This window comes from Lutra lutra, chromosome 17, assembly GCF_902655055.1.
Source record: "Lutra lutra chromosome 17, mLutLut1.2, whole genome shotgun sequence".
NCBI classification, from domain to species: domain Eukaryota; kingdom Metazoa; phylum Chordata; class Mammalia; order Carnivora; family Mustelidae; genus Lutra; species Lutra lutra.
Genome location: NC_062294.1, coordinates 44,486,232 through 44,513,749, shown reverse-complemented (window position 1 = coordinate 44,513,749; position 27,518 = coordinate 44,486,232). Strand labels below are relative to the sequence as shown.

The window sequence follows — 27,518 nt, the reverse complement described above, 5'->3', positions numbered from 1 at the left end:
TGGTATAAGCAGGTTAGCCAGCCAGTGTTGGGACTATGCTGTTTACTAAAGGTCATTCTGTGCTTATGCTGAGCAGTGGGGGAGAGAAATGGAGCTAGCCAGCTTCTTTGTCCCTGGAGAGAGGTCTCCATGCTTGCTGCTCTCAGAGAAGCACTCCCAGAAGAGCGAATAATATCCCTGCTGTGCATCCCAGGCATTTTTCAGGTCACACAGTCTGTCTCAGTGTTATTTGCCTGCCTTCTCTCCAGGAGCAGAGCAGTGCCCCCCTCGGTCTATCCCAGCCAAGCCTGCTGACTTTTAAAACTCTAAACTTTAGGAACATGGTGTAGGCAAGGGTTGTGTTGGTCTTTGGAGGGAGGGTCTTGCTGCACTGGGTCAGATGCATCTTTGATCAAGAAGGGCAGTTGCGGGGCGCCTGGGTGGCTCAGTGGGTTAAGCCGCTGCCTTCGGCTCAGGTCATGATCTCAGGGTCCTGGGATCGAGTCCCACATCGGGCTCTCTGCTCAGCAAGAAGCCTGCTTCCCTCTCTCTCTCTCTCTCTCTGCCTTCCTCTCCGTCTACTTGTGATCTCTCTCTGTCAAATAAATAAATAAAATCTTTAAAAAAAAAAAAAAAAAAAAAAAAAAGAAGGGCAGTTGCACCAGAGTGCAGGGGTATGGGATTTGGAGCAAGCAGGCTAGATAGCCAGTGACAGGGCTATGCTGCCCTGGTCAGGTAGCTCTCTGTGTTTTTGCTGAGGAGCAAGGGAGGGAAACATCACCTGCCAGTTCTTTAGTCCCTGGAGAGGCATCTCTGTGAATGCCACCTCTCATAGATGCACTCCAAGAGCAATTACCTCCCCACCCCTCAGGCACCTTAGACATGCCTCAAATCATACCATCTGCACCCACGTTGTTTGTCTGCCTGTTTTCCAGGAGTAGGACAGTGCCCTCAGGTCTCTAACCCAGCCAAGGTCCCTGACCTTTAAAACTGGATTAACCTTGGGGCGCCTGGGTGGCTCAGTGGGTTAAGCCGCTGCCTTCGGCTCAGGTCATGATCTCAGGGTCCTGGGATCGAGGCCCGCATCGGGCTCTCTGCTCGGCAGGGAGCCTGCTTCCTCCTCTCTCTCTACCTGCCTCTCTGCCTGCTTGTGATCTCTCTCTGTCAAATAAATAAATAAAATCTTTAAAAAAAAAAACTGGATTAACCTTTTTTGATGATAAAATGTACTTCTTTGTCTCTGGTAATTTTGTCTTAATGTCTAATTGATTTGATAGTATACCCACTCCAGTTCTGTTATGGTTGCTGTTTGCATGGTATATCTTTTTCTGTCCTTTCGTTTTAGTATTTGATATTTGAATCTAAAATGTATCTCCTGGGGCGCCTGGGTGGCTCAGTGGGTTAAGCCGCTGCCTTCGGCTCAGGTCATGATCTCAGGGTCCTGGGATCGAGGCCCGCATCGGGCTCTCTGCTCGGCAGGGAGCCTGCTTCCCTCTCTCTCTCTCTCTCTGCCTGCCTCTCCGTCTACTTGTGATCTCTCTCTGTCAAATAAATAAATAAAATCTTTAAAAAAAATAAAATAAAATAAAAATAAAATGTATCTCCTGGGCGCCTGGATGGCTCAGTGGGTTAAGTCTCTGCCTTCAGCTCAGGTCGTGATCTCAGGGTCCTTGGATTGAGCCCGGCATCAGGCTCTCTGCACAATGGGGAGCCTGCTTCCTCCTCTCTCTCTCTCTGCCTGCCTCTCCGTCTACTTGTGATCTCTCTCTGTCAAATAAATAAATAAAATCTTTAAAAAAAATAAAATAAAATAAAAATAAAATGTATCTCCTGGGCGCCTGGATGGCTCAGTGGGTTAAGTCTCTGCCTTCAGCTCAGGTCGTGATCTCAGGGTCCTTGGATTGAGCCCGGCATCAGGCTCTCTGCACAATGGGGAGCCTGCTTCCTCCTCTCTCTCTCTCTGCCTGCTTCTCTGCCTACTTGTGATCTCTCTCTTTCTCTGTTGAATAAATAAAATCTTTTAAAAAATAAAAATAAAATGTATCTCTTGTATCCAATATATAGTTGAATCATATTTTTAAATTCTCTGCCAGTCTCCATCTTTATCTGGGAACCCATTTGTACTCTTTCTTTCCCCAGGAAGAAGTGGGCACCTATTATTTTTACACACTCTCTCTGTGCTGACCTACAAATGGAGACTTGTGGCATTTATCAGTTGAAGCCATTGTCTCTATTCTCCCACAGGTGGATAGACTATGCCAGACCTGTCAGAGCCCTGACACTAAGTCAAATGCCAGTTTGTTGGGCAGCCATGGCAACATTGGGATGTTGGACACATAGATGAACTCTTTTCTTCCCCATGGGGAAGCTGGGGGCTAGGATTTTTCATCTGTTTGCTCTGTGCTGAATAGAGTTAAGGTCTACCAGCCCAAATCACCATCTTCATTTTCACCCAGTGACTAGATTTTTCTGAACCTGTCAAAACTCCACAACTAGCACCAAAATCAGTGTTCGAGCTTCTTCAGGAAATTTGAGGTATAGGATGAGTAAACCATCCCCTTCTCTCCCCTGGGTGAAGCTCGTAGCCAGATGGTCTCTCACTGATCATATGGTATTACACCATATATCAGGACTTTGTTGGGAGGGATCCCATATCTCTCTATGGGTTTTGATGAGTCTGGCTTTGCATTCTCCCTGGGTGCAGAAGCCTTTCACTCAGTTCCTGGATTTCTCACAAAGGGAATTTTTCCATGAATTTCTGAATTGTTGATGGGGGAAAAGGGTCCAGGACAGCCAACTCTACCATCTTGCTGACATCTCATTTACATATGTTGTATCCTGCTTTATGTTTGCCCACAGGTTACTGAGGTTTTTTTCTTTCAGTCTTTTTCTCCCTGCACTTCATTTTTCCAGGTATGTTTTCAAGTTTCATTGAATTTTTCTTTTCTCTGTGTTTAATCTCCAATAAAATTTTCTTCTCAGATATTATTCTTTTCTAGAAATTCCATTTTGTATCCTCCATATCTGTCCTCATTATGTTGTGATTTTTTAAAAATTCTTAAGCATATTGAGCATAAAAGCTTTTGTAATTTTATACTGATATCATTTCTCCTGCCATTTCAGTTGGCCAACAGATTGACTTTTTTTTTCTGGTTTTGTGTTACTTTTTTTTTTCTTTTTTGCCTTTTTATAGATACTGGACATTGTGAAATTCACATTTTTGAATGATGGCTATTGTTACATTTCTTTTAGAGTGTTGAGCTCTGCTCTGTAGGCAGCTAGGTTACTTGCTTGATTCATTTGAAACATTAAAAAAAGCAGTTTAGGACAGGTCTACAGTGCTTTAGAGATAGCTGACCTCTACTCCTATTGTGTGACTCTTCTGGGCTATCTACCGAATGCTATGGGTGATTATCTGGGTCAGAATTAGAATATCTCTGCCCTGTGTCAGCTCTGGGCATTTTACAACTTGCAACACTCTGATAATACTTTGCTCCATCTTGTAGAGTCACACCCTATGCATGTGGTACTTAATATTTGGAAAGACTGAAGAGGAACTTTCACACATTTCTGAAATTCTCTGCACAGCTTCCTTCTCTCTGGAACCGTTCTGCAACTTCCAGACACATCAATCTCTTTGATTTCCTTCTTCTCAACACAGTCAGACCAGCATGCTCTGTCTGGGATAACTTTTCTCATTATTTAGAATGTGTCTCCAGGTAGAAAGTTGGTGCAATTATAGTGCTCACTTAATTTGTATCTCTTTTGTTGGGGATAACAGTCTCTGTTTAAATTTGTTATTCCATCATGGCTCCAAAGGAAGTCCTCATTTCTTGCTCCTGGTGATGGTATGGGGAATGAGCACTCTCATACGTTAATGATGAGAATGTAAACTGACTATTTCAAAATTTGGCATAATCTTAGAACTCTAAAATGTATACATAATTTGACTTGTCTAATCTATAGGAATATATTCTGTAGAAATAAAAACACAAATGTGCAAGAATAAGCATATAAGGACATTTATTGCAGTGGTTTGCAGCAACAGAGAAATAACCTGAACATTCAGTTTGGGGGGAATAGGAAGGCTATATCATGGCATAGCTGTCACTATGTTCATATTTTGTTCTGCAGGCATTTTAAGTCAGAAAAGCAAGCGTATAAGAGACATACCAACAAAATGCAATGAGCAGATGTCTTTTAAATCCTGACTCAAATAAACCAATTATAATCATTAATATCTGAAAAATTACTAGATATTAAGTCCTTAACTATTCAAGATACATACTGAAATATGTAGAGGGGAAATGCTAAAATATACTGACTTAGCTTTAAAATATCCCAGTCAAAAGCATTTGGAAGATTAACAAGGAAGGTAAAATAGGAGTGATAATTAAAAATATATAATACTGTATGTTATCTATACTGGATTTAAAATTAAAAAATAAAAATGTGTGACAGGTACATGGCGTTCATTTTACTATCTTATTTTTGTTATGTTTGAAGTGTTCTACAATAAAAAGTCAAAACAAGGGGCGCCTGGGTGGCTCAGAGGGTTAAAGCCTCTGCCTTTGGCTCGGGTCATGATCCCAGGGTCCTGGGATCGAGCCCCACATCGGGCTCTTTCCTTGGTGGGGAGCCTGCTTCCTCCTCTCTCTCTCTGCCTGCCTCTCTGCCTACTTGTGATTTCTCTCTGTCCAATAAACAAATGAAATCTTTAAAAAAAAAAGTCAAAACAAAATAAAAAAAGTTACAGTGGATAGTTATCCCATTAAAACATAACTATTTTTTAGACTCAAATGTGGACCATATTTGAGTACAGAAGGAAACATCACAAGATAAAAACCAAAGTTTTGACAGAAGATGGGTGGGAGATACTGAATGTGATTCTTTTTAATTTGCACTGTTCCTTTGGTATGGGGTAAACTTTGTTATGGAACTTTGTAAGACGAATGTAATGACCTTTAAGAATTATATGCATGTAGGGGAAATAAAGCTTAATTTTGAATGGGTGGGATGGTATCAATATAACTTAAAATAGCAACTAAGGCAATGTACAGGTCACTTCTGTTTGTCTTTATTAATTCTTTGATTAGTGTACATTCCTTTCCCTTCACCACTACCTCAACAGAGAAATCCTAAGTTTCGAAACAATTTATGAAATAAATAAAAAGTACTGAGATAATTAACATTCATTCAAGTTTCACATTAAACAATCTCATAACAACAGCATAAAGAATAAAAATCTAACTACATCAATCTAGATTGAGAGACTAGGTAAAGGGTTGTGAAAACTTGAGCTAGTGGGACTCTCTGTATAGTGTACTAATTGTAGAACAGAAAAGTACTACACCACCCACCAAATTTAGTTAACTGCCATCATGCCTTAAATTTCCTCTTAATTCCTTTTGGTCAGCAATGGCTTTCTCAAAGTGTGCTCATAACCCAAAGATAGTAAGTATTTTGGAGAAAGCATTCATGGTCAGGACTGGGAAACAATGGGTTAAACAATGGTAATATTTTCTTTACTTCAGGTCTTCTCGCAACCTTTTAATTTGGCTTGTTCAAGTGGAATTCATTGGCCAGTAAGGGGATTTGGTTATGCACTGCAGAATGCAATGAGACAAGCCCCTCTTCTCCAGTGGTATTTGGAGGTTATTATGTTTTGAACATATTTTGGGAGATTTTGACTCAGGGTATATTCTTCTAATAGGCAAATATGTTACATGCCAGATGTATACCAATGACTTACAATAAATGTAGCAAATAAAGTTTTAGTTACATTTCATTATTTACATTTTCTTTAAATTCAATGTGGTAATGATGCCATAGTTTGTCCAATCTCAGCAGGGAATGCATAACTGCATGAGCATCATGGTGGTAACTCTAATGATTAGGGGAGTTCTCATGGTTCTCAATTTTTTTTATACTTTTAAAAATGGCAAATTAGCATTTGGATTATAATTTTTTTTAAGAGAGAGAAAGCATGTGCATGCAGGGCTCAATCTTGTAACTCTAAGATCATGACCTGAGCCAAAATCAAGAGTCAGACACTCAACCGACTGAGCCACCCAGGGGGTCCTGGATTATAATTATGTACTATAAACTGTAAAAGCAGTGTCTTTCAGAGTGGGGATAAGGAACAGTATTAAGTTGTGAAGACAATGGAGTGGGCTGTAGTGTTTATTACAGACAATATAATAGAAAACAGCAGAGCACATCACATCATCACATGTAGAAAAGGTTAAGTATTGTTTGGGAAACTTCTGTTTCAATTACTCTATCAGTGGTTTTTATTTTACTATTATTATTATTTTATTTTCTTAATTATTATTTGTGTCCATTATGTACTATGCATTGCATTATTTATACCATAGTATCTGTTTCTTGAAGTGTAGAAGAAAAACATAATCCATACTTTATGTTTAAAATCATTGCATGTGGGGTGCCTGGGTGGCTCAGTGGGTTAAAGTCTCTGCCTTCGGCTCAGGTCATGATCTCAGGGTCCTGGGATCGAGCCCCATATCGGGTTCTCTGCTCAGCAGGGAGCCTGCTTTCCCCTTCCCCCCTCTCTCTCTGCCTGCCTCTCTGCCTACTTGTGATCTCTGTCAAATAAATAAATAAAAATATTTAAAAAAAAATAAAATAAAATCATCGCATGCAGGGGCACCTAGGTTGCTCAGTGGGTGAGGCATCTACCCTTCAGCTCAGATCCTGATCTCAAGTCCTGGGATCGAGCCCCATGTTGGGCTCCCTGCTCATCAAAGACTCTGCTTCTCTCTCTCCCTCTCCCCCTCCCCCTGCTCATGCTTTCTTTCTCTCTCAAATAAATCAGTAAAATCATTTAAAAAATAAAATCATTGCATGTACAATCACATCTGCTAATTATTTACTTGTTTACTGGATTTAAAATGTTTTCTATTATTCTGAAATCTTTTTTTTTAAAGATGTGGGGCTCGATCCCAGGACCCTGAGACCATGACCTGAGCCAAAGGCAGAGGCTTAACCCACTGAGCCACCCAGGCACCCCTTATTCTGAAATCTTTGAGAGAAATCAAGTAGATGGCTAAAGTTGAATTTAAACCTAATCAGGACATTTGCAGGGTTTTTTTTTTTTTTTTTCGAAGATTTTTATTTATTTATTTGACAGAGAGAGACCACAAGTAGGCAGAGAGGCAGGCAGAGAAAGAGAAAGGGAAGCAGGCTCCCTGCTGAGCAGAGAGCCCGATGCAGGACTTGATCCCCGGACCCTGGGATCATTACCTGAGCTGAAGGCAGAGGCTTAACCCACTGAGCCACCCAGGTGCCCCCTAATCAGGACATTTGAATGGGCTGAAAACATATTATCTTTTTTCCCATTTAAAATAATGCAATGTAGACTCTGAAATTTGGGCATCTGAAAATGTACTACTCAATATATTATCAGGAATGGATTAGATACAGATAATGAGAAAAAACTATAGTTGGTAAATTTTGATTTCTCATTTAAGACAGTAGTAATTTACATAGTTTTTCTTCTTTTAGTAATTTTTTTATTTTAATGGAGCTACTTGGCTATCATTTTCTTGATATATTATTTTCCCCTTAAAGTAGTAATTAGAAAATGTAGAATAACAACTTCTGCTTTTGGAATTTGCTTCAGAAAAATCAACTCTCCTTGATTTTATAAAAAAGCTCTATAACCCTGAAGGAATTTCTTCTATAATTTGTTTGCAGTATTATCTGGTACAGCAAAATTTATGAGCTCTAAAATGGAGAGCTTCCTGCCCTTATTATATTCTAAAGCTTCTGACATAGAATAAATTATCTGGTGTTCAAAAAGGGATAGATGGTAAAAACAAAACAAAAAGTGGGGTGCCTGGGTGGCTCAGTTGGTTAAGCATCTGCCTTTGGCTCAGGTCATGATCCCAGGTTCCTGGGATTGAGCCCCTAATCAGGCTCCGCACTCAGCCACCACCCAAACTCACTTGTGCACATGTGCTCTCTCTCTCAAATAAATAAAATCTAAAGCAAAAACAAAAAATGAGATAGACAGTAATAAAATGCTTACATCTTTCTGTACTCAAAAATACTTACCATTTGACTTCTCTAACAGCATATAATAATGGCAATAATAACAGATACCAAGTATCAGATACTTTCCAACGGGAGTTGCATACAATTAATCATTTATAATTTAATCAATGTGATATCATTACATTATTTTACACAAATAAACTGAGGCACAGAGAAGTTAAGTAACTTCTCCAATTGCACAGAAAATGGTGAAATAGAAATGGTGCTCAATAAAGGGTATACTTCAGCATTACATTCCAAGATGTAGAGATTCTTAAAAATGTTTAATGGGTTCCAGAAGTTACTTCTGCATTCATTAATATAAGCTTTCTCAAAATTAATAGATGTTGAGCACAAGCAGAAGATGTCCTAAATTCATTATGAACATAACATGGGTCTCTGACATTCCAGAGTTGTTGAAGACATGGAAGCCTCTCTTTTCTTTTCTTTTCTTTCTTTCTTTTTTTGGAAGCCTTTCGTATATTAAATCATATTCAAGGCTTTTTCAATTATGAAGCCTCATATGTTGAGTAAGTTGTGAATGACGTCTAAAGTCTTTACCACATTGAACACACACATAAGGTTTCTCACCAGTATGGATCCTTTGATGTAGAATAAGTTCTGAGCCACGACTAAAGGCCTTCCCACATTCCTTACATCCATAGGGTTTCTCACCGGAATGAGTTCTTAGATGTTCAGTAAGATGTGAGCCACGAATAAAGGCCTTCCCACATTGCTTACATTCATAGGGTTTTTCACCTCTATGAATTCTCTGGTGTTCACTAAGTTGTGAGCCATAAATAAAAGCCTTGTCACATTCCTTACATTTGTAGGGTTTCTCACCTGTATGAATTCTCTGGTGATATATAAGTTGTGTGGCACGAAAAAAGGTCTTCCCACATTCCTTACATTCATAATGCTTCTCACCATGAATTTTTTCATGTTGAGTAAGATATGCACCACGAATAAAAGCCTTTCCACACTCCTTACATTCAAAGGGTTTCTCACCTGTATGAATTCTCTGATGTTCACTAAGTTGTTTGCCACAAATAAAGGCCTTCTCACATTCTTTACATTTGTAGGGTTTTTCACCTGTATGAATTCTCTGATGTTGAGTAAGATTAGAATTAGAAATAAAGGCTTTCCCACATTCTTTGCATTTATAGGGTCTCTCACCTGTATGAACTCTCAGGTGATAAGTTAGTTGTGAGCCACGAAAAAAGGCCTTCCCACATTCCTTACATTCATAGGGTTTCTCACCAGTATGGATTCTCTGATGTTCATTAAGTTGGGAGGCACATAAAAAGGCCTTCCCACATTCTTTACATCTGTAAGGCTTTTCACCAGTATGAACTCTTTGATGATAAGTAAGGTGTGAACCAAGAATAAAGGCTTTTCCACATTCCTTACACTCATAGGGTTTCTCACCACTATGAATTCTCTGATGGTAAGTAAGCTGGGAGCCAAGAATAAAGGTCTTCCCACATTCCTTACATTCATAGGGTTTTTCACCACTATGAATTCTCTGATGGAGAGTATACTGTGAACAATAACTAAAGGCTTTCCCACATTTCTTACATTCATATGGTTTCTCTCCTGTATGAACTCTCTGATGTTCAGTGAGCTGTGAACCACGAATAAAAGCCTTCCCACATGCCTTACACTGGTAAGGTTTTTCATTAGTATGAATTTTCTGATGTTGAATCAGATCAGAACTACGACCAAAAGCCTTCCCACATTCCATACACTCATAAGGCTTTTCACTATTCTGAATCCTCTGATGTTGAATATAGGTTGGCTTTTTGCTGAAGGTCTTCCTACGTTTCTTGACTTCGGAGTGTTTTTCTTTATTATGACTCTTCTCATGTTGAGTAAGGCACGGCAAGTAGTTGAAAGCTTGTTCACATTCCTTACATTTGTACAATTTTTCCTTGGTAGGATTTATCTGAAGAGTAGGTGACATAGAATGGCTCTGAGTGGCTTTTTCACCATAGGTAATTTTCATGTGCATGTAAAGTCCTTCCTGACTTTTCTGTTGACCTTCAAACATTCCTTTGCCCTCCATTGTATCTCTAAGACCATTGTAATCAAGGTTATGGCTGATAGGTTTCCTCATATTTTCCCATTGCAGTGATTCCATTTCATAAGCTCCCTTTTCTGAAAATGACTTTTTGGTCTCACAATTGGATTCCAAGTCTAGAAGATAACAAGAAAGCAAATTCCTGCTGCTTCTGTTTACAAGGAGAAATGAAACTTCTAAAGTAAAAATGGTAGATAAAGTAAAAGTTCTTATAAGAACACAATGGCTGAAACAGTGCTGAAAGATTTTGTGCAATTAAAATAAAAGGTACAAGGAGGAAACATAGAATAAGGGGAGTTTATAGAGAAGAAAGTAGTTGTAGAAACATATTCGATCAAATGTCTGGGTAGATATCCAATCTAGCAACAAGTCCTATTACCTTTCCTATTAAAGTTTATCAAGTATCTGACCACATCCACTACTATCACCCAAGGCCAAGCCACCTGTCTCTCACTGTGATAGCCTCTTAACTGGTCTCTGTTTTTTGAACTTGGCCCCTACCTTCACACAGAAGCCAGAAGAATTCTTTGAAAATGTAATTCATATCATATTACTCCCCTGCAAAAATCTTCTAAGAGTTTACATCTCAGAATAATACCCAAAGTCCTTACTTATTATGGCCCACAAGACCTTACTCTACAAGAGCTTGCCCTTCTCTGATGTTGTCTCTTACCACTCCTAATTATTCATTCTGTTCTCAGCACAATGGCTTCCTTGCTGTTCAAAAATGCCAAGCATATGCCTCTGTGTTTACCTTTTGGAATGCTCTTTCCCCAGGTATCTGCTCTCTCACTTCAGTTTTCTGCTCAAATGTCACATTATCAAAACACCTAATATAGAACTGCACCTATATTACATTTATCACTAACGGACACATTATTTTTAAAGTTGGTGCCTTGTCTGTCTCCCCCATGCCTAGTCAAAGCAATGACTTTGCTTCATTCTCTGCTTTATTTTTCGTGCCTAGAACCATTACTTGCACATTATTGACACTCAATATTTATCGACAACCTGAAAAATGCAAATTTTCTTTCATTTATCAATCTCCCCAGATGCTTCTGGTCTAGGAAAAAATTTTGAAAATACAGCTTAAAACTTTTCAGTGGTTTACACCTTGTACTTCAAATAAAATCCAAATTCCTGTTCACGGCCCAAAAGCCCCTGCATGATCCATTCCTTGATTACCTTTCTGACCTCATTTTGAACCATTACTATTTTCAGAAACAATGCTCTTACTGGCTTTATTTAAGTTCCTGGAACATATCAAATTCTTTCCCATTTTAGATTCTCACATGCTGCTCCATCTTCCAGAAATGCTCTCTGCATGGCCAATACCTTTTTCTCAGAAATGTCCTAACTTAAATGGCAGCTGCTCAGGAAGACTATCCCGGAGAACTCTACCTGGTCCGTGCTTTATCTTAATCTCTACACATCTACCTTATTCCTCACTCTTGTGTCCATTTTGCCAATTCTAGAATTGTATTTCATTTGTTTATGTTGATCTTCCTACTCCTCAAGCTTTATAAGTGTAGAAAAAAATATACCTGTTTATAGCTATTACCAGAACACAGAAAGCATACACAGTATTTTCTTTCTCTCTTTATACATTTTTTTAGGTCTTCCTTCCCAGTACATTCCACTCAAGGTCAAATGTTCTCGTATCTCCCAGAAATCATTTCCACAATATTCTAAAAATACTGACAAGTTTACACAGTAAAGAAAATGTTAAGTCATTCTGAACAAAGACGAGTAGGTATAACTTTTAAATGTAGAACACTATCCAATAGGACTGGAGCGTGAGGCACAGTCTCTGACGACACTGCGCATAGGCTGTAAAATGTAACAGAGGATGATACTAAGAGAGAAAAATCAACATAAGCCAGCAAAATCAAGTTTAAACAGTCTTTAGAAATGAATCACAGGGGCGCCTGGGTGACACAGTTACTTAAACATCTGACTCTTTTTTTTTTTTAAAGATTTTATTTATTTATTTGACAGAGAGAGATCACAAGTAGACCGAGAGGCAGGCAGAGAGAGAGAGGGAAGCAGGCTCCCTGCCGAGCAGAGAGCCCGATGCGGGACTCGATCCCAGGACCCCGAGATCATGACCTGAGCCGAAGGCAGCTGCTTAACCCACTGAGCCACCCAGGTGCCCTAAACATCTGACTCTTGATTTCAGCTCAGGTCATGATCTCAGGGTTGTGGGATTGAGCCTCACATCGGGTTCTGCTGGGCATGGACCCTGCTTAAGATTCTCTCTCCTTCTTCCTCTGCCCCTCCCCACTCTAAAATCCTTTTTAAAAAGAAATGAGTCAGAAATCCAAGGAAAGCATGCTTTTGCTAAAAAGCAGAAAGAAATTACAAACAAAAACAGAAAACCTCACGCAGCTCAGTTTAACATCAACTCATGTCAGCAAAATGTACTGGGATGAGAGTATCTGGGTTTTACTATATTTTTGAAAGAGAAGCACAATATGGCTTACAAAAACCACATATCACTAGGAAAGAACCCAACTGGAATATGGTGATTAATGGAACAGTGTAAAGGATCAAACAAATCCAGTTTAGAACCAAGTGCTCTCCAAGTTATAATAACATGATTAAACGGTTCCTTTTGTTGTATTAAATAAATGGAAGAAACAAGAAAAGTGCATAAGTGATGACAAAATGGAGTCTGAAAAGCAGGATTTGGGGAGACCTCTTTCATTCTTGCCCCCCTCAACTCCTGCTGAACTGATCTACTAAATTGCCCTTGAATCTGTTTGCTTATCCCCAGTGCCACTACCAGCACTCTGAGGAAGGCTAGGGCACCTCCTCTTTGAAGCAGAACAATAACCCACTCCATCATGTCCTGAGACCCTTTCTTCTAATCTCCACCTGGCAGTCAAGAGTGATGTAAATTAAGCATGTAAATTGCATTGTTTCACTGTCCTGCTCAAGATTCTTCATTAGCTCACAAATGCTTTGGGGACAAAATTCAAAGATAAGAAATACATGTTATATTATGATCCAATACACAAACATAAAACAATGAAATTATACAATACACAAACATAAAACATGAAATTATCTTTGCTACATGGAATGCATTCTGATATTTTTTAAATGTTCTCTTCTGTGTAATTTTCTTTAAGAAACAAAACAAAACCAAAAAATAAAAATAAATGCTGCTCATATCCCACCAAGTCGTTTTTTTAAAGATTTGATTATGTATTTGAGAGAGAGAGAGAGAACGCGTGCAAGTGGGAGGAGGGGCAGAGGAAGAGAATCCTCAAGTAGACTCCCCAGTGATGTGGCTCCATCCCAGGACCTCAAGATCATGACCAGAGCCAAAATCAAGAGTTAGATGCACCAACTGAGCCACCCGAGCACCTACACCGAGTCATTTTTAGAACCCCTAGAAGGTTCTTTCTGGCCTAGACCCTGTCAGACTCTCCAAACTCACACCTGGCACCTGTCCTGCACTAGGCTCCAACTACAAGGGCCTTCTCTGAATACCTCATATTACACCAAGCTCCATCCTCCTATGGCCTTCAGGACACTGTTGCCTCTGCCAAGAATGCTCTTCTTCCCTCTACCCTCAGCCTCCCCACCTGCTTTACATCCTTTCAGGGCTCCCCTGAAACTTCATGTCCCTTTGCTATTCCTGAAAAGCTGTCCCCAGTCACAGACTCCAGCAATGCTACACCTGTATTTCTCTCTAATATCAAATAGCCACTCCACCTGCTACAGCTTACAAGAGAGGCCCCAGAGCTTTGGATGTTGGTAAGACCTCCACATCCTGCTATTAAGGCTGCCTTCTCCCGGGAAGGCTTGACTTCCATCAGCTCTTCGTCCAACAATGTCACTACCCTTAGCCTATAATAGGAAGAAGTATTAACCTTTCCCAGAGAAACTACTCCAGGACCAACCCTGTAATGCTTGACATCTCTGGGTATTCCAATACTCCTGGAAAGCCCTGGTTTCCTGCATCCTTGTTCATCACTAGAACTCTTGTCTCATTCTGGGTCTAGACATCTTTTCCTGTGACGCCATATTCTCTCACCTCTAACCAGTAGACCTCTGGGAACTCACAGTATACTTGCTGCAAATACTCTGCAACCTCAGCCTCCCTCCCTTCTGTGTGTTCTCTTCACTTCTTGCTCTGATTGCAACCTTTAGCACACTGCTTCCTCTGAAGCACTGTTTTCCTCCCTTTCTTCCCTTACAGCACACATAACAGACCTTGCTACTTACAATTATGGCAAGACCTCCAAAATTTCAATTTTGAGTAACAATCCTTTCTGATTGCTACCACCCATATTTCCAGATCACTTACTCTTGTACCATCTTTCCAATATTCATCTCCATCTTAAAGACTCTTCCTTGAAATTAAAAGAGAACAACCTCTCCTTTGATTCTGTGGTTCACCTTGTAGCTCTTTTTCATTTACTATACTCCTTCCTGGTAAAACTTCTCAAAAGAAATGTCTGTATTTCCTGTCAATACTTTTCCTCCCCTTTCTCTCCCACCCTCCTAATTAACATCTTTGCCGTATTTCCTTCCAGGCTCTTTCCCTTGCACTTTTATGCAGTTGAAATACTACTACATATACAAACTCGAATCACACTTCACACTTCTTTGTCCTAATTATCATAGCACTATTATTACAAACTTCTAATACGGGGTGCCTGAGTGGCTCAGTGGGTTAAGCCTCTGCCTTCAGCACAGGTCATGATCTCAGGGTCCTGAGATCGAGCCAATGCATTTGGGTTCTCTGCTCAGCAGGGAGCCTACCTCCCCTGCCTCTCTCTGACTGCCTCTCTGCCTACTTGTGATCTCTCTCTCTCTCTCTGTCAAATAAATAAAACCTTTTTTAAAAAAGTCTTTAAAAAATATTAATAAAAACTTCTAATACATTTTAAAACTCTATTTATACTTTTGAGAATTTCTCAAATGGGCCCTCAACACTGCCTGGTGAGATAAGTCACTGCCCCACAGTAGTTTTTATTGTTGGCTTATTTCTTCCCTGTTCTCTGTTTAATCCTCTACAATCAAGTTGTTATTCCTCTCATTTCCAAACCTACTCTGTCTGGGTCACCAGTACCCTTTGTCTTGCCAAATCCAGTAGCCAGGTCTCATCCTTCATCTTCCTTGATCTCATAGCAGCATCTGTCACTTGTGTTTGTCATCCCTCTTTGTGTTTGTCATTGGCTTCCAGCCCTCTGCATTCCTGATTGCATCCTAGATCATAGGTTACTTATGTTACTCCTGAATTTCCTTTGCTAGATCATTTTCCTTTTCCCACCTAAATGCTGGAATGCCCCATGGTTTAGTCCCTGGACTTCACCTTGACTTCCTTTTAGATCACTTCTCTCCATAATCTCATCTAACCCCATTATCCAGAGATTAACCCATATTTATCCCTCAGTCCTGACTATCATCCTGTAGGCTTTTAAATGCTTATCTAACTTCTCTATTAAGGACATAGTCTGGCCATCTCAAATGCATTACTCTTTTTTTTTTTTTAAGATTTTATTTATTTACGTGAGAGAAAGAGTGAGAGAGAGCATGAGAGGAGAGAAGGTCAGAGGGAGAAGCAGACTCCCCCTGGAGCTGGGAGCCCAATGCAGGACTCGATCCTGGGACTCTGGGATCATGACCTGACCTGAAGGCCTAACCAACTGAGCCACCCAGGCGCCCCTCAGATGCATTACTCTTGACTTCCTTCTACAGGCTTCCAAACTCTGATGGCTTTTTATTTCCAATCCTTCAGCAAATCCTACTAATTGTACCATCAAATATAACCAGAATATAACCCATTCTCATCACCTTCACATATTAAACCCCATTCCAAGCCACTGTTATCTCTAATGTGGAATTCTGAACTAGCCCTCTAACTGGTCTTCCTGCTTTCATTCTTACCCTCATTCTACACAAGCACCCAGAGTGATCTTTAAACAAAGATCCCTTACTCATCTGCACAAAACCCTCCAACAGCTTCTTATCATGCTTAGAATAAAATCTTGTTCCTTGCAATGGCCTATGGCGTCATGTGATCTGTTTTCTGTCTATTTCTCTGAATTCATCATTAATTTCCACTTTCACTCTCCTTGCTCTAACCATACTGACCTTCTTGCTGATCCTCAGATAAGTGAAGTACAGCATCTCCTCAGGACCTCTGCACTTCTGCACCATCTGCCTCAACACACACTTTTTTTTTTTTTTTTTTGGCATGGCTAATTTCATTCAGGTCTCAGTTCAAAATTACCTCCTCTGGGAAATCGTCCCTGGTAATCCTAATCTAAGAACACAGCAAGCTCTCCACAAACATTTGCTGTCTGGAAATACAAACCCAATTAAAAAAATAAGTAAGAGAATTATCTCTGGAAGAGACCAAAAGTAGCCTCCTCATTAAAACTAAAAGGGAAAAGGGCGCCTGGGTGTCTCAGTGGATTAAGCCGCTGCCTTCAGCTTGGGTCATGATTTCAGGGTCCTGGGATCGAGCCCCACATCGGGCTCTCTGCTCAACAAGGAACCTGCTTCCCCCTCTCTCTCTGCCTGACTCTCTGCCACTTGTGATCTCTCTCTCTCTGTCAAATAAATAAATAAAATCTTAAAAAAAAAAACAAAATTAAAAACAAAAAAACCTAAAGGGGGAAAAAATTAAAGGGGAATATGAGAGAGGAAGAGTGGTAAATGTGAGTTGGAAAGAAATTTCCTTTGGGAACTCATACTGATATCACTTTCCTGCTGAGACCTTAGACTTCTTTCCACAGGCCTTTGAAGAGAGCTTCGCACAAACATCTCGAAGCGCGGCCACCTCACAGACCAGCTGTCTTATTGTCAGCAAGAGCTGCTCCTATGTGACTAACTCTTATCCACCTGAGCTCCTTCTTCTTATCATGGCTCTCATCACCATCCAGGGGTCCTTCCCTTGCTCTAATAAGGAAAACACATCTGGTTTAGGGATCGAACATCCATCTTAAAAGAAAAGAAATGTGATATGGTCATGGTATAGGAGTCCCAGATTCAAATCCAGGCCATTGGTCATCAAAGAGAGACACTGAAGGAAGTGACAGAGGGCAACGTGACCCGCTGTAATACTAAGATGTACTTTATGCTGGCTAATTGAATTTAAATTAAAAAAAAATACAAATTGCACCCAAAACTATAAGATACCTAGGAATAAACCTAACCAAAGAGACTAAGAATCTATACTCAGAAAACTATAAAGTACTCATGAAAGAAATTGAGGAAGACACAAAGAAATGGAAAAATGTTCCATGCTCCTGGATTGGAAGAATAAATATTGTGAAAATGTCTATGCTACCTAAAGCAATCTACACATTTAATGCAATTCCTATCAAAGTACCATCCATTTTTTTCAAAGAAATGGAACAAATAATCCTAAAATTTATATGGAACCAGAAAAGACCTCGAATAGCCAAAGGAATATTGAAAAAGAAAGCCAAAGTTGGTGGCATCACAATTCCGGACTTCAAGCTCTATTACAAAGCTGTCATCATCAAGACAGCATGGTACTGGCACAAAAACAGACACATAGATCAATGGAACAGAATAGAGAGCCCAGAAATGGACCTTCAACTCTATGGTCAACTCATCTTCGACAAAGCAGGAAAGAATGTCCAATGGAAAAAAGACAGCCTCTTCAATAAATGGTGTTGGGAAAATTGGACAGCCACATGCAGAAAAATGAAATTGGATCATTTCCTTACACCACACACGAAAATAGACTCAAAATGGATGAAGGATCTCAATGTGAGAAAGGAATCCATCAAAATCCTCGAGGAGAACATAGGCAGCAACCTCTTCGACGTCAGCCGCAGCAACATCTTCCTAGGAACATCACCAAAGGCAAGGGAAGCAAGGGCAAAAATGAACTTTTGGGATTTTATCAAGATCAAAAGCTTTTGCACAGCAAAGGAAACAGTTAAAAAAACCAAAAGACAACTGACAGAATGGGAGAAGATATTTGCAAATGACATATCAGATAAAGGGCTAGTGTCCAAAATCTATAAAGAACTTAGCAAACTCAACACCCAAAGAACAAATAATCCAATCAAGAAATGGGCAGAGGACATGAACAGACATTTCTGCAAAGAAGACATCCAGATGGCCAACAGACACATGAAAAAGTGCTCCATATCACTCGGCATCAGGGAAATACAAATCAAAACCACCATGAGATATCACCTCACACCAGTCAGAATGGCTAAAATTAACAAGTCAGGAAATGACAGATGCTGGCGAGGATGCGGAGAAAGGGGAACCCTCCTACACTGTTGGTGGGAATGCAAGCTGGTGCAACCACTCTGGAAAACAGCATGGAGGTTCCTCAAAATGTTGAAAATAGAACTACCCTATGACCCTGCAATTGCACTGCTGGGTATTTACCCTAAAGATACAAACATAGTGATCCGAAGGGGCACATGCACCCGAATGTTTATAGCAGCAATGTCTACAATAGCCAAACTATGGAAAGAACCTAGATGTCCATCTACAGACGAATGGATAAAGAAGATGTGGTATATATACACAATGGAATACTATGCAGCCATCAAAAGAAATGAAATCTTGCCATTTGCGACGACGTGGATGGAACTAGAGGGTATCATGCTTAGCGAAATAAGTCAATCGGAGAAAGACAACTATCATATGATCTCCCTCATATCAGGGAGATCATATGATGCAACATGGGGGGTTGAGGGGGTAGGAGAAGAGTAAATGAAACAAGATGGGATTGGGAGGGAGACAAACCATAAGTGACTCTTAATCTCACAAAACAAACTGAGGGTTGATGGGGGGAGGGGGTTGGGAGAGGGGGTGGGGTTATGGATATTGGGGAGGGTATGTGCTATGGTGAGTGCTGCGAAGTGTGTAAACCTGGCGATTCACAGACCTGTACCCCTGGGGATAAAAATATATGTTTATAAAGCTGTAAAAAAAAAAGAAAGAAAGGATGAATCCCCAAGTTTTGTAGCAACATGGACGGGACTGGAAGAGATTGTGCTGAGTGAAATAAGTCAAGCAGAGAGAGTCAATTATCATATGGTTTCACTTATTTGTGGAGCATAACAAATAGCATGGAGGACAAGGGGAGATGGAGAGGAGAAGGGAGTTGAGGGAAATTGGAGGGGGAGGTGAACCATGAGAGACTATGGACTCTGAAAAACGATCTGAGAATTTTGAAGGGGTGGGGGGTGGGAGGTTGGGGGCACCAGGTGGTGGGTATTGTAGAGGGCACGGATTGCATGGAGCACTGGGTGTGGTGCAAAAATAATGAATACTGTTATGCTGAAAAAAATAAAAAAATTAAAAACAAAATAAAAAAAAAATACAAAGACATCCTCCTGTGAGTGGAATTTTCTGCCATGTTTTGAACATACAATACACACACTGGCATGTTGAAATGCCAGGCATGTCCAACTGAACCAGAAGGGCACATATGAGCCCCGTCCTGGCGCCCTGCCACACTGCTTAAGAACTTCCTCTACTAACCCCACAGGGAGACAGTGCTTTCAGAGCGATCTCCCGGTGTCCTTACTTTAACAAATAATAAAAAAGTCTTTGCTTTCAACATTTCCTTTGGGTTGTGCTTGATCTGGTGCAGGCCATGCTGTGAACTACTTGACTTTGATTACACTTCTACCTCCAAAAAACTCAAACCTTTCCTTAGGGAATAAAAATCAGAAAACCATAATGACACAGGCAGAAAATATGGGAGTCAAGTTCTGAGATGATCTTACCCAGCGAGATCAGGTTGCTGTAGTTCTCCAACATCACATCCCTGTACAAGTCCCTCTGAGTGGAGTTAAGGCATTCCCACTCCTCCTGAGAGAAGTTGATGGCCACATCCCTGAAAGTCACCAACCACTGAAACAACAAATCCACGTGTTATTGGTAAAAATGTGACAATGACTTTGAGGTAAAGTGAGGAAAAAAAGAGCAGGCCATGAAGGAAGGGGATGACACAGTAAATGGGCCATGGCTGAACACCTTGTAACATTAAAGGAAATTAAGTCCCTGAACTATAGTGTCAATAGGATCCTTGATCACTCCTATTGCACAGAGGAAGACAAAACTTCCTATGTATAATAGGATAATTCTATTAACCTGAAAAGTCCAGGAATACAAAAGGCCAGATGAATGCAGTTCTCTCATTAAATGAAATAGTATATGCAGTAACACAGCATATTAAGCTTTCAAATTCCAAAAAATAGTAAATTCTCAATAAATATGAGTTCCTGGGGCACCTGGGTGGCTCAGTGGGTTAAAGCCTTGCCTTTGGCTCAGGTCATGATCTCAGGGTCCTGGAATAGAGCCTCACATTGGGCTCTCTGCTCAGCAGGGAGCCTGTTTCCTTCTCTCTCTGCCTACCTCTCTGGCTACTTGTGATCTCTCTCTCTTTGTGTCAAATAAATAAAATCTTAAAAAAAAAAAAAAAAAGAAATCTGTAGGCTAAAACATTGAACTTGGGGGACTGGGGGGTACCTGGGTGGCTCGGTCAGTTAAGCATCTGATCTTTGGCTCAGGTCATGATCCCAGGGTCCTGGGATTGAGCCCTGCATGGGGTGCCCCACTGGGCAAGGAGTCTGCTTGGGATTCTCTCTCCCTCTCCTTCTGCCCCTCCTCCCACTCACACACACATTCTCTCTCTCCAAATTTTTTTTAAATCTTAAAAAAAAAAAAAGAAGAATTTTTTGAAGATTCAAATTCTTGAAGTCCCAACATTATGTCACTGAATATAACTGACATTTCCATTTTATGGATGAAATGATCTGCTTATTTGGGAATATTTCAATTAAATTCTCTAATGTCTTTGAGCCCTAAGAATCTACAATTTTCAAGAGAGTAGGCATCTGGCAGATTTTATTTCTACGTCCTTTTGTGCAAGCTGATGGATGCCAATCTAGGTGTAATAGGCATCATGGACACATTCTGGCCAACTCCAAGGTAAACCTGACTGCTGATCATCCTCTCATTGGTTCCTGGGCAAGAGGGTTGTGGTATATAGAATAACAGCTCCCGCCCCCCAACAAAGATGTCCTCATCTGACTCCCTGGAACCTTTGAGTACATAACCTTATATGACAAATGTAGATGTGATTAAGGATCATTAGATGGGTAGATTATCCTGGATTATCTGGTTGGGCCCAATGTAATCATAAGGGTATTTTAAGTGATAGAGGCAGGCAGAAGAGTCAGAGAAGGAGATATGATAATGAAAGCAGAAGTCAGAATGATGACTGCTGGCTCTGAAAATGGAAGGAAGCCATGAGCCAAGGAATGTGGGCAGCCTACAGCACCTGGAAAAATGCAAGGAAATAGATTCTCCTCTAGAACCTCCAGAAGAACACAGACCTACCAACATCTTGATTTTAGCCTATAAAGCCAATTTCAGACTTTGACCTCCAAAACTATAGATAATAAACTTGGGTTGTTTCAAGTCGCTAAGTTTGTGAAATTTTGTGACAACATCAACAGGAAACTATACAAGAGGCAAGATCTCTTCCTTCTCAGACTCAATCTTAAAAGCCTCGCAGAAAATGTCATCATACACTGAGACCTGGAACATCCAGCAGAAATGCTGTCACTTCCAAGTGGGAAACCTAGGTTTGTAGAGATCAGTGTTATGGGTCCCATATAACTACCTCACCAAACCGTTATACTAATATTGCTCTTAAGGGGAGACATTTCTGCTTCCTTAGGGTTCCTGGCAGAAGACTTTGCATGTAAAAAATGTAGAATGAGCTGGGGAAAAAAAAAAAACAAACAACAACACCTAAACACTGGTGAGGGGGAAAGTATTTAGAGAAGAATGGATCTCTTTGCTAGGATCAGTCACTGAAATGGGAAACATTTGGGAGCAGTTCCCTTAGGGAACTAAGGAAGGCAGAACATTTTGAGATAAAGAAATCTGGTATTCACATCACACAACAAATGACTGTACTTGAAGGAGGAAAAATGAAATAGCAACTCACATGGGGCATGTTTTTTTAGAACTGTCAGGACTGATCGGTTTTCTGGCTTCTTCTTCTGGAGATGTGTGGAGTCCGGAGAAGGCAGGGCTGGAGAGGGAAAAAGAAGCCATGAGGTCAGGCTTGCCTCAGAGCCTACAAAATAAGCACCTTGGGACTACCTTTATTTCACCTCTTTGAGGGAGTTTGGAAAAATCTTAGCCTTCCTTCAAATCCAATGGAATACAGCTGTGGCAGAAGGAATTCAGGCCAGACTTTTCCTTAATCCCCATGATGCTGAACAGGACTTCAGAGGGTGCTAGTTTTCTAGGGAATCTCACATCCTAATATAGGGGCATACCTAGGAAGCCCTGGTGAGCACAGCTGCCCCAGGTATCTCCCCCCCACCCCCACACACATACATACAAGGATGAAGTGAGATGCTTTGCTCCCACAGCTTAAGGGCTCAATCCCACAAAGCTGTGCTGAACTCCAGAAGCCAAACTGAAATCCCTAGCCACCAGTACTTCTGACCAACCAGCTATAAACTGGGGGCTCCCACAATCTCCTCCTAAGTTTTATACTTTGCTAGGATAGCTCACATACTCAGGAATGTATTCTACTTACATTTATGAATTTATTATAAAGGATACAACTCTGGAACAGCCAAATGGAAAAGATGCAGAGGACAAGGTATTGGCAGGCAGAATGCTTGGAGCTTTCCATGCCCTCTCTGGGAATGCCACCCTCACAACAGCTCAGTGTGTTACCAATCCAGAAGCTCATCAAATATCCTAGTGCAAGAGTTTTTATGGCTTGTAACCTCCAGTGCCAACCACCCCTTTCCTAGAGGTCAGTGGATGGGTTGGAAAGTTCCAATCCTCTAATTACTTAGTCTTTCTGGTGAACCCAACCCCATTCTGAGATGATCTAGGGGCCCACCCCTAACCACTTCATTAGGATAAATTCAGGGCTTTTTATGAAAAATGAAAGATACTCCTATCAGAAAACTCCAAGGGTGTTAGGAGTTCTCTGCCAAGAACTAGGGATAAAAACCAAATATATGGGGCACCTGAGTGGCTCAGTGGGTTAAGCCTCTGCCTTTGGCTCAGGTCATGATCTCAGGGTCCTGAGATAGAGCCCGTATGGGGCTCTCTGCTCAGCAGGGAGCCTGCTTCCCCCTCTCTTTCTACCTGCCTCTCTGCCTACTTGTGATCTCTGTCTCTGTGTCAAATAAATAAATAAAATGTTTTTTAAAAACCCCAAACATATTATTATATCACAAATACTACTGCAAAATTTGACATACCAGCAAACAAAAACCCAACAGCACATTTAAAAAACTATCATAATTAAGTGGGACTTTCTCTGTAATAAAAAAATGGTTTGATATTATAATGTTCCCTAATATAATCCATGATATAATATATCCATATTATAATATATATAATATAATCCATGATATTAATCATTCTATGGAAGAAAATCATACTATCTTCATAAATGCCCAAAACAATTTCCCAAAATTCATGATCCATTCCTGATAAGAACACAGTAAGAAGTGGGAATTGATGACTATTTTAATGATAGCTGGAAAAACTGACATGAATGAAGGCTTTTTTTTTTTTTTTTCCCGAATGAAGCCTTTTAAAATGAAGCCAGATGGACCACCCGAGAGAAACTGTCTTATGTCTCTCCTTTTGAACTGGGCCAAAACCTACAGACTGAGCAAAACAGCAATTGCTTCAGGCAACTACTTGAAATGTCAGCAGGAAAACAGATTCTGATCATAAGACTGATGGTTATGGACTTTCTGAAGAAATAATCAGTAGTCAATCAGTGTACTAACAAGGGTAGTGCCTAGCTCCCCAAGGCTAGAGTAGCTTAGCCTTTTCTTTTTTTCTCTTAACTAATGTAGGAAAAAAAATCCTTGCTTTCACTCTCCAAGTGGGACATTATTTGGTTTCTGCCTGAGTCTGCGCTCCCTGAATTGAAATTTTTTTATCCTAATAAATGCTTGTTTGCCTCTCACTGAAACACACTATTTCCAGGTTAAGAGTAGAAACAGGGCAAGAATACCCACTATTCTCACTGTCATTTATCATTGTATTAGCTATATTAGCCAATATAAAGAGGCAAGTCCTCAAGACAACAAGAATAGAAAATAAGCAAAACTCCCCCTATGAGATATGACAGCATGCCTAAAATCCCAGGAGTGCAATGAAAGAAAAAGCAACAACAAATAAAAAAGAGAATTTAGTAAATTAGCAGGATATAAAATTAGCATGAAAAGAAATGACCTTTATATAAAAAACAATAATCACACAGAAAATATAATAAACAAAAGCCACAAAAAAGAATGAAATACCTAGGCCCAAGCTTGATAAGAAATGCATAAAACGTGCAAGAAGAAAAACTTGAGAAGTGCCTGGGTGGCTCTGTGGGTTAAGCCTCTACCTTCGGCTCAGGTCATGATCTCAGAGTCCTGAGATTGAGCCCCGCGTCACGCTCCCTGCTCAGTGGGGAGCCTGCTTCCCCCTCTCTCACTGCCTGCCTCTCTGCCTACTTGTGATCTCTCTCTCTCTGTCAAATAAATAAATAAAATCTTTTAAAAAGAGAGAGAGAGAGAGATAAAGAAAGAGGGGCGCATGGGTGGCTCAGTGGGTCAAGCCTGCCTTAGGCTCAGGTCATGATCTCAGGGTCCTTGGATGGAGATGTGCATTGGGCTCTCTGCTTGGCAGTGAGCCTGCTTCCCTCTCTCTCTCTCTCTCTGCCTACTTGTCATCTCTGTCAAATAAGTAAATAAAATCTTTTTAAAAAAACATCAAAAAAAAGAAAAAGAAAAACTTGAACCACCCCTGAAAGACCTAAAAATAGATTCGAGCAAATGGTTTGAACAGCATTTCTCAACAACTTTTTCCATCATTGCCCCTCTGAAGAGCCATTTTAGACACTTTTTTTCCTGTCCCCCTCCACCATGAAATTTTAATAGGACAGGTATACTGTAAGATATGTACTTATATAAGTATACAATATAAACAATGTAACCAAATTTTTAACATATCATTCAAACCATTCTTTTCCAGAAAAAAAGTAAAACAATTGAAAAATTAATTTTTTAAAATTTTTAGTGAACGTAACTTTTACTAGATAGAAGAATCCTTCAGCTAGTTGCTTGATATTCATTCCCATATTGTCAACATTTTAACTTCTCAGTGCTTGACATAATTGATGGATTTCACAATGTTAAAATTTACCCAAGATCTATGATCCTGAAAAATAGTCGCGATGAGAAATACCCACTCAATCTTTGTGGATTAGGAAACAAATGAATCTCCTTTCCCCACATAACTTAGATATGACTGGAGGATGACCCCTCCCCCGTTTCCTAACCTACAAGGCCAGGCAGAGCCTCCAAATGGCTATTCTTTGTCTCATAAATGACTAGCTGAGCTGCTGGATGCCACTGACTAATCTGGACAAAATGCTTGATAACTTCACCTGACCAAACTTTGGTCAGATTTCTCTCCTTCTCTCAGGCCCTTGAACTTCACAGGCCTACCCTGTGTTCTGAGTCAGCACAGGATGCAAACAACCCTCTTAACAATGACTCAAACTGCTCTACAGCTGACTTGCAAAGAACACAATCTACACAACTGACCACCCACTCATCCCACACTGCCACATCCACTTCTTTCTGGCCTTATCTTCTTTATAAAAGAAAATTATTTTCTGCCTGACCTTTTAAATGCCTGCAGATCTTATGGGTGGAATGTTCTCCCAATTACAAGTCTTCCTCCCCTCACTGCAGTGATCCTTTGAATAAAGTCATTCCTTAGTTAAGTCCAAATTTGTCTCTTATGAGACATGTTGAATAACTTTATAGATAATAAAACATTCTTTTTATTTAATCCTCAAATCCCAAGTCGAACAGAGAAGCATGATCAAAGGCAGCCAGTCAGCCCGTGCAAGGCCTCCTCTTGTGATACAACTTCAAGATTGAGCCATCGTTTGAAAGAAAGTTCTCCATTTCCAGACACCTATTTGCCACAGTTTGGAGCACTGATCTTTTTTGGTAGGATTTATCTTGCATACATACATATTCTATGACCTCAGTGTCGGTGCTGTTCATATGATACCCAAGAAACGCCAGGGAGAGAGTAAATAATGAAGAATAAGATTTTGTTGGCTAAACTGCATTTTGGAGAGCCATAAACGATTACTGTATCTAAGATTTCCTCACTCCATTCCCACCCAACACCAGTCTTTATCCCCTGGGAAGCAGAATCACCCTTATTGAGAACACATGGGCTAAAATGATTTATTATAAAGAGGTTAATTTTCTGAACATGGATGGGATATTTGATATATAAGTTAAACTGTAAATTAAATATGCTCCAAATAAAAATACTAACAAGTATGGCAATAGACACATTCAATTTAAATTCATTAAGCAAGAAAATAAAAAAGCAAGAATAGCCAGAAAATGCCAAAAAAAGGAAGAGAACAAAGATTTTAAAGATACTAAAAAATCTCTATCACTAAAATGCTGGATACTGGCACCCGAACAGACATTCAGATTAATGGAATTGTAGAACCTTGGATCTCTAGGGAAAGACAGATTATTTAATGTTATTGAAAAAAGTATAATTGGACCCACATTTTATTCCACATCCCAGGATTAACTCCAAATGTTTAAGAGATCTAAGTATTAAAAACTGAAATCATAAAAATACCAGTCTTAGTTCATTTGGGCTTCTATAACAAAATACCACAGACCAGGCAACTTAAAAACAACAGAAATTTATTTTCACAGCTCTGGAGGCTGGAAGTCCAAGATCAGGGAGTCAGCTTGGCCAAATGAGAGCCCTCTTCCTGGTCACAGACTTATTGTATCCTCACTGGGCTTCTTTTATAAAGGCATTTGTACCCTTTTATAAAGGCATTGTACCCTTCCCTACTAAGAAGGCATTAATCTCATTCATGAGGAATTTACTCTCATGATCTCATTATCTTCCAAAGGCTCCACCTCCAAACACTATCATTCTGGGCATTAGGATTTCAACATATGAGTTTTTTGGGAAGGGTCAAACATTCAGCGCACAGGCATGCTAAGGGAAAAAATGGTTGAGTTCCTTTTAGGTTGAGAGGTGAAAAGCCTTTCTATTTCTTACAGTCAAATGAATACATTTTACTACGTTTAAAAATTGCCTAGAGAAAAGAATACAAACACAAATAACAAATTGGGAGAAGATATCTGCAACCTAAAAAAAAAAAAAAAAAAAAAAAAAAAAAGAGTGACTCTTCCTAAGACCAAAAGAGCTTCATTTTAAAAATCAAGAAAAAAAATTAAAAATCATTATTAAAAAGGACAAAACAGGGACACCTGGGTGACTCAATCGGTTAAGCCTCTGCCTTCCGCTCAGGTCATGATCCCAGGGTCCT

The 27,518-nt window shown here is 40.0% G+C and overlaps 2 protein-coding genes across 3 annotated transcripts in view; both read right to left on the bottom strand.

Annotated features, from left to right (window-relative positions):
* The window catches only part of LOC125088414 (zinc finger protein 345), a 124,758-nt gene extending 104,774 nt beyond the window's left edge, over window positions 1-19,984 (bottom strand). Inside the window, exon 1 of the mRNA XM_047709557.1 lies at window positions 19,864-19,984. The gene's annotated coding sequence lies outside the window, so the exon portion shown is untranslated. The remainder of the gene's footprint in view (window positions 1-19,863) is intronic.
* Window positions 7,215-27,518, bottom strand: part of ZFP30 (ZFP30 zinc finger protein) — a 56,161-nt gene continuing 35,857 nt past the window's right edge. The window contains exons 2-4 of one of the 2 annotated variants that reach the window (XM_047709460.1): window positions 22,098-22,184; window positions 19,864-19,990; window positions 7,215-10,230 (exon numbers count right to left, since the gene is read on the bottom strand). In XM_047709460.1, coding sequence (XP_047565416.1) covers window positions 8,540-10,230; window positions 19,864-19,990; window positions 22,098-22,106 — 1,827 coding nt within the window. In that variant the 5' untranslated portion in view covers window positions 22,107-22,184 and the 3' untranslated portion in view covers window positions 7,215-8,539. The remainder of the gene's footprint in view (window positions 10,231-19,863; window positions 19,991-22,097; window positions 22,185-27,518) is intronic. The other variant, XM_047709481.1, reaches the window with a different exon arrangement.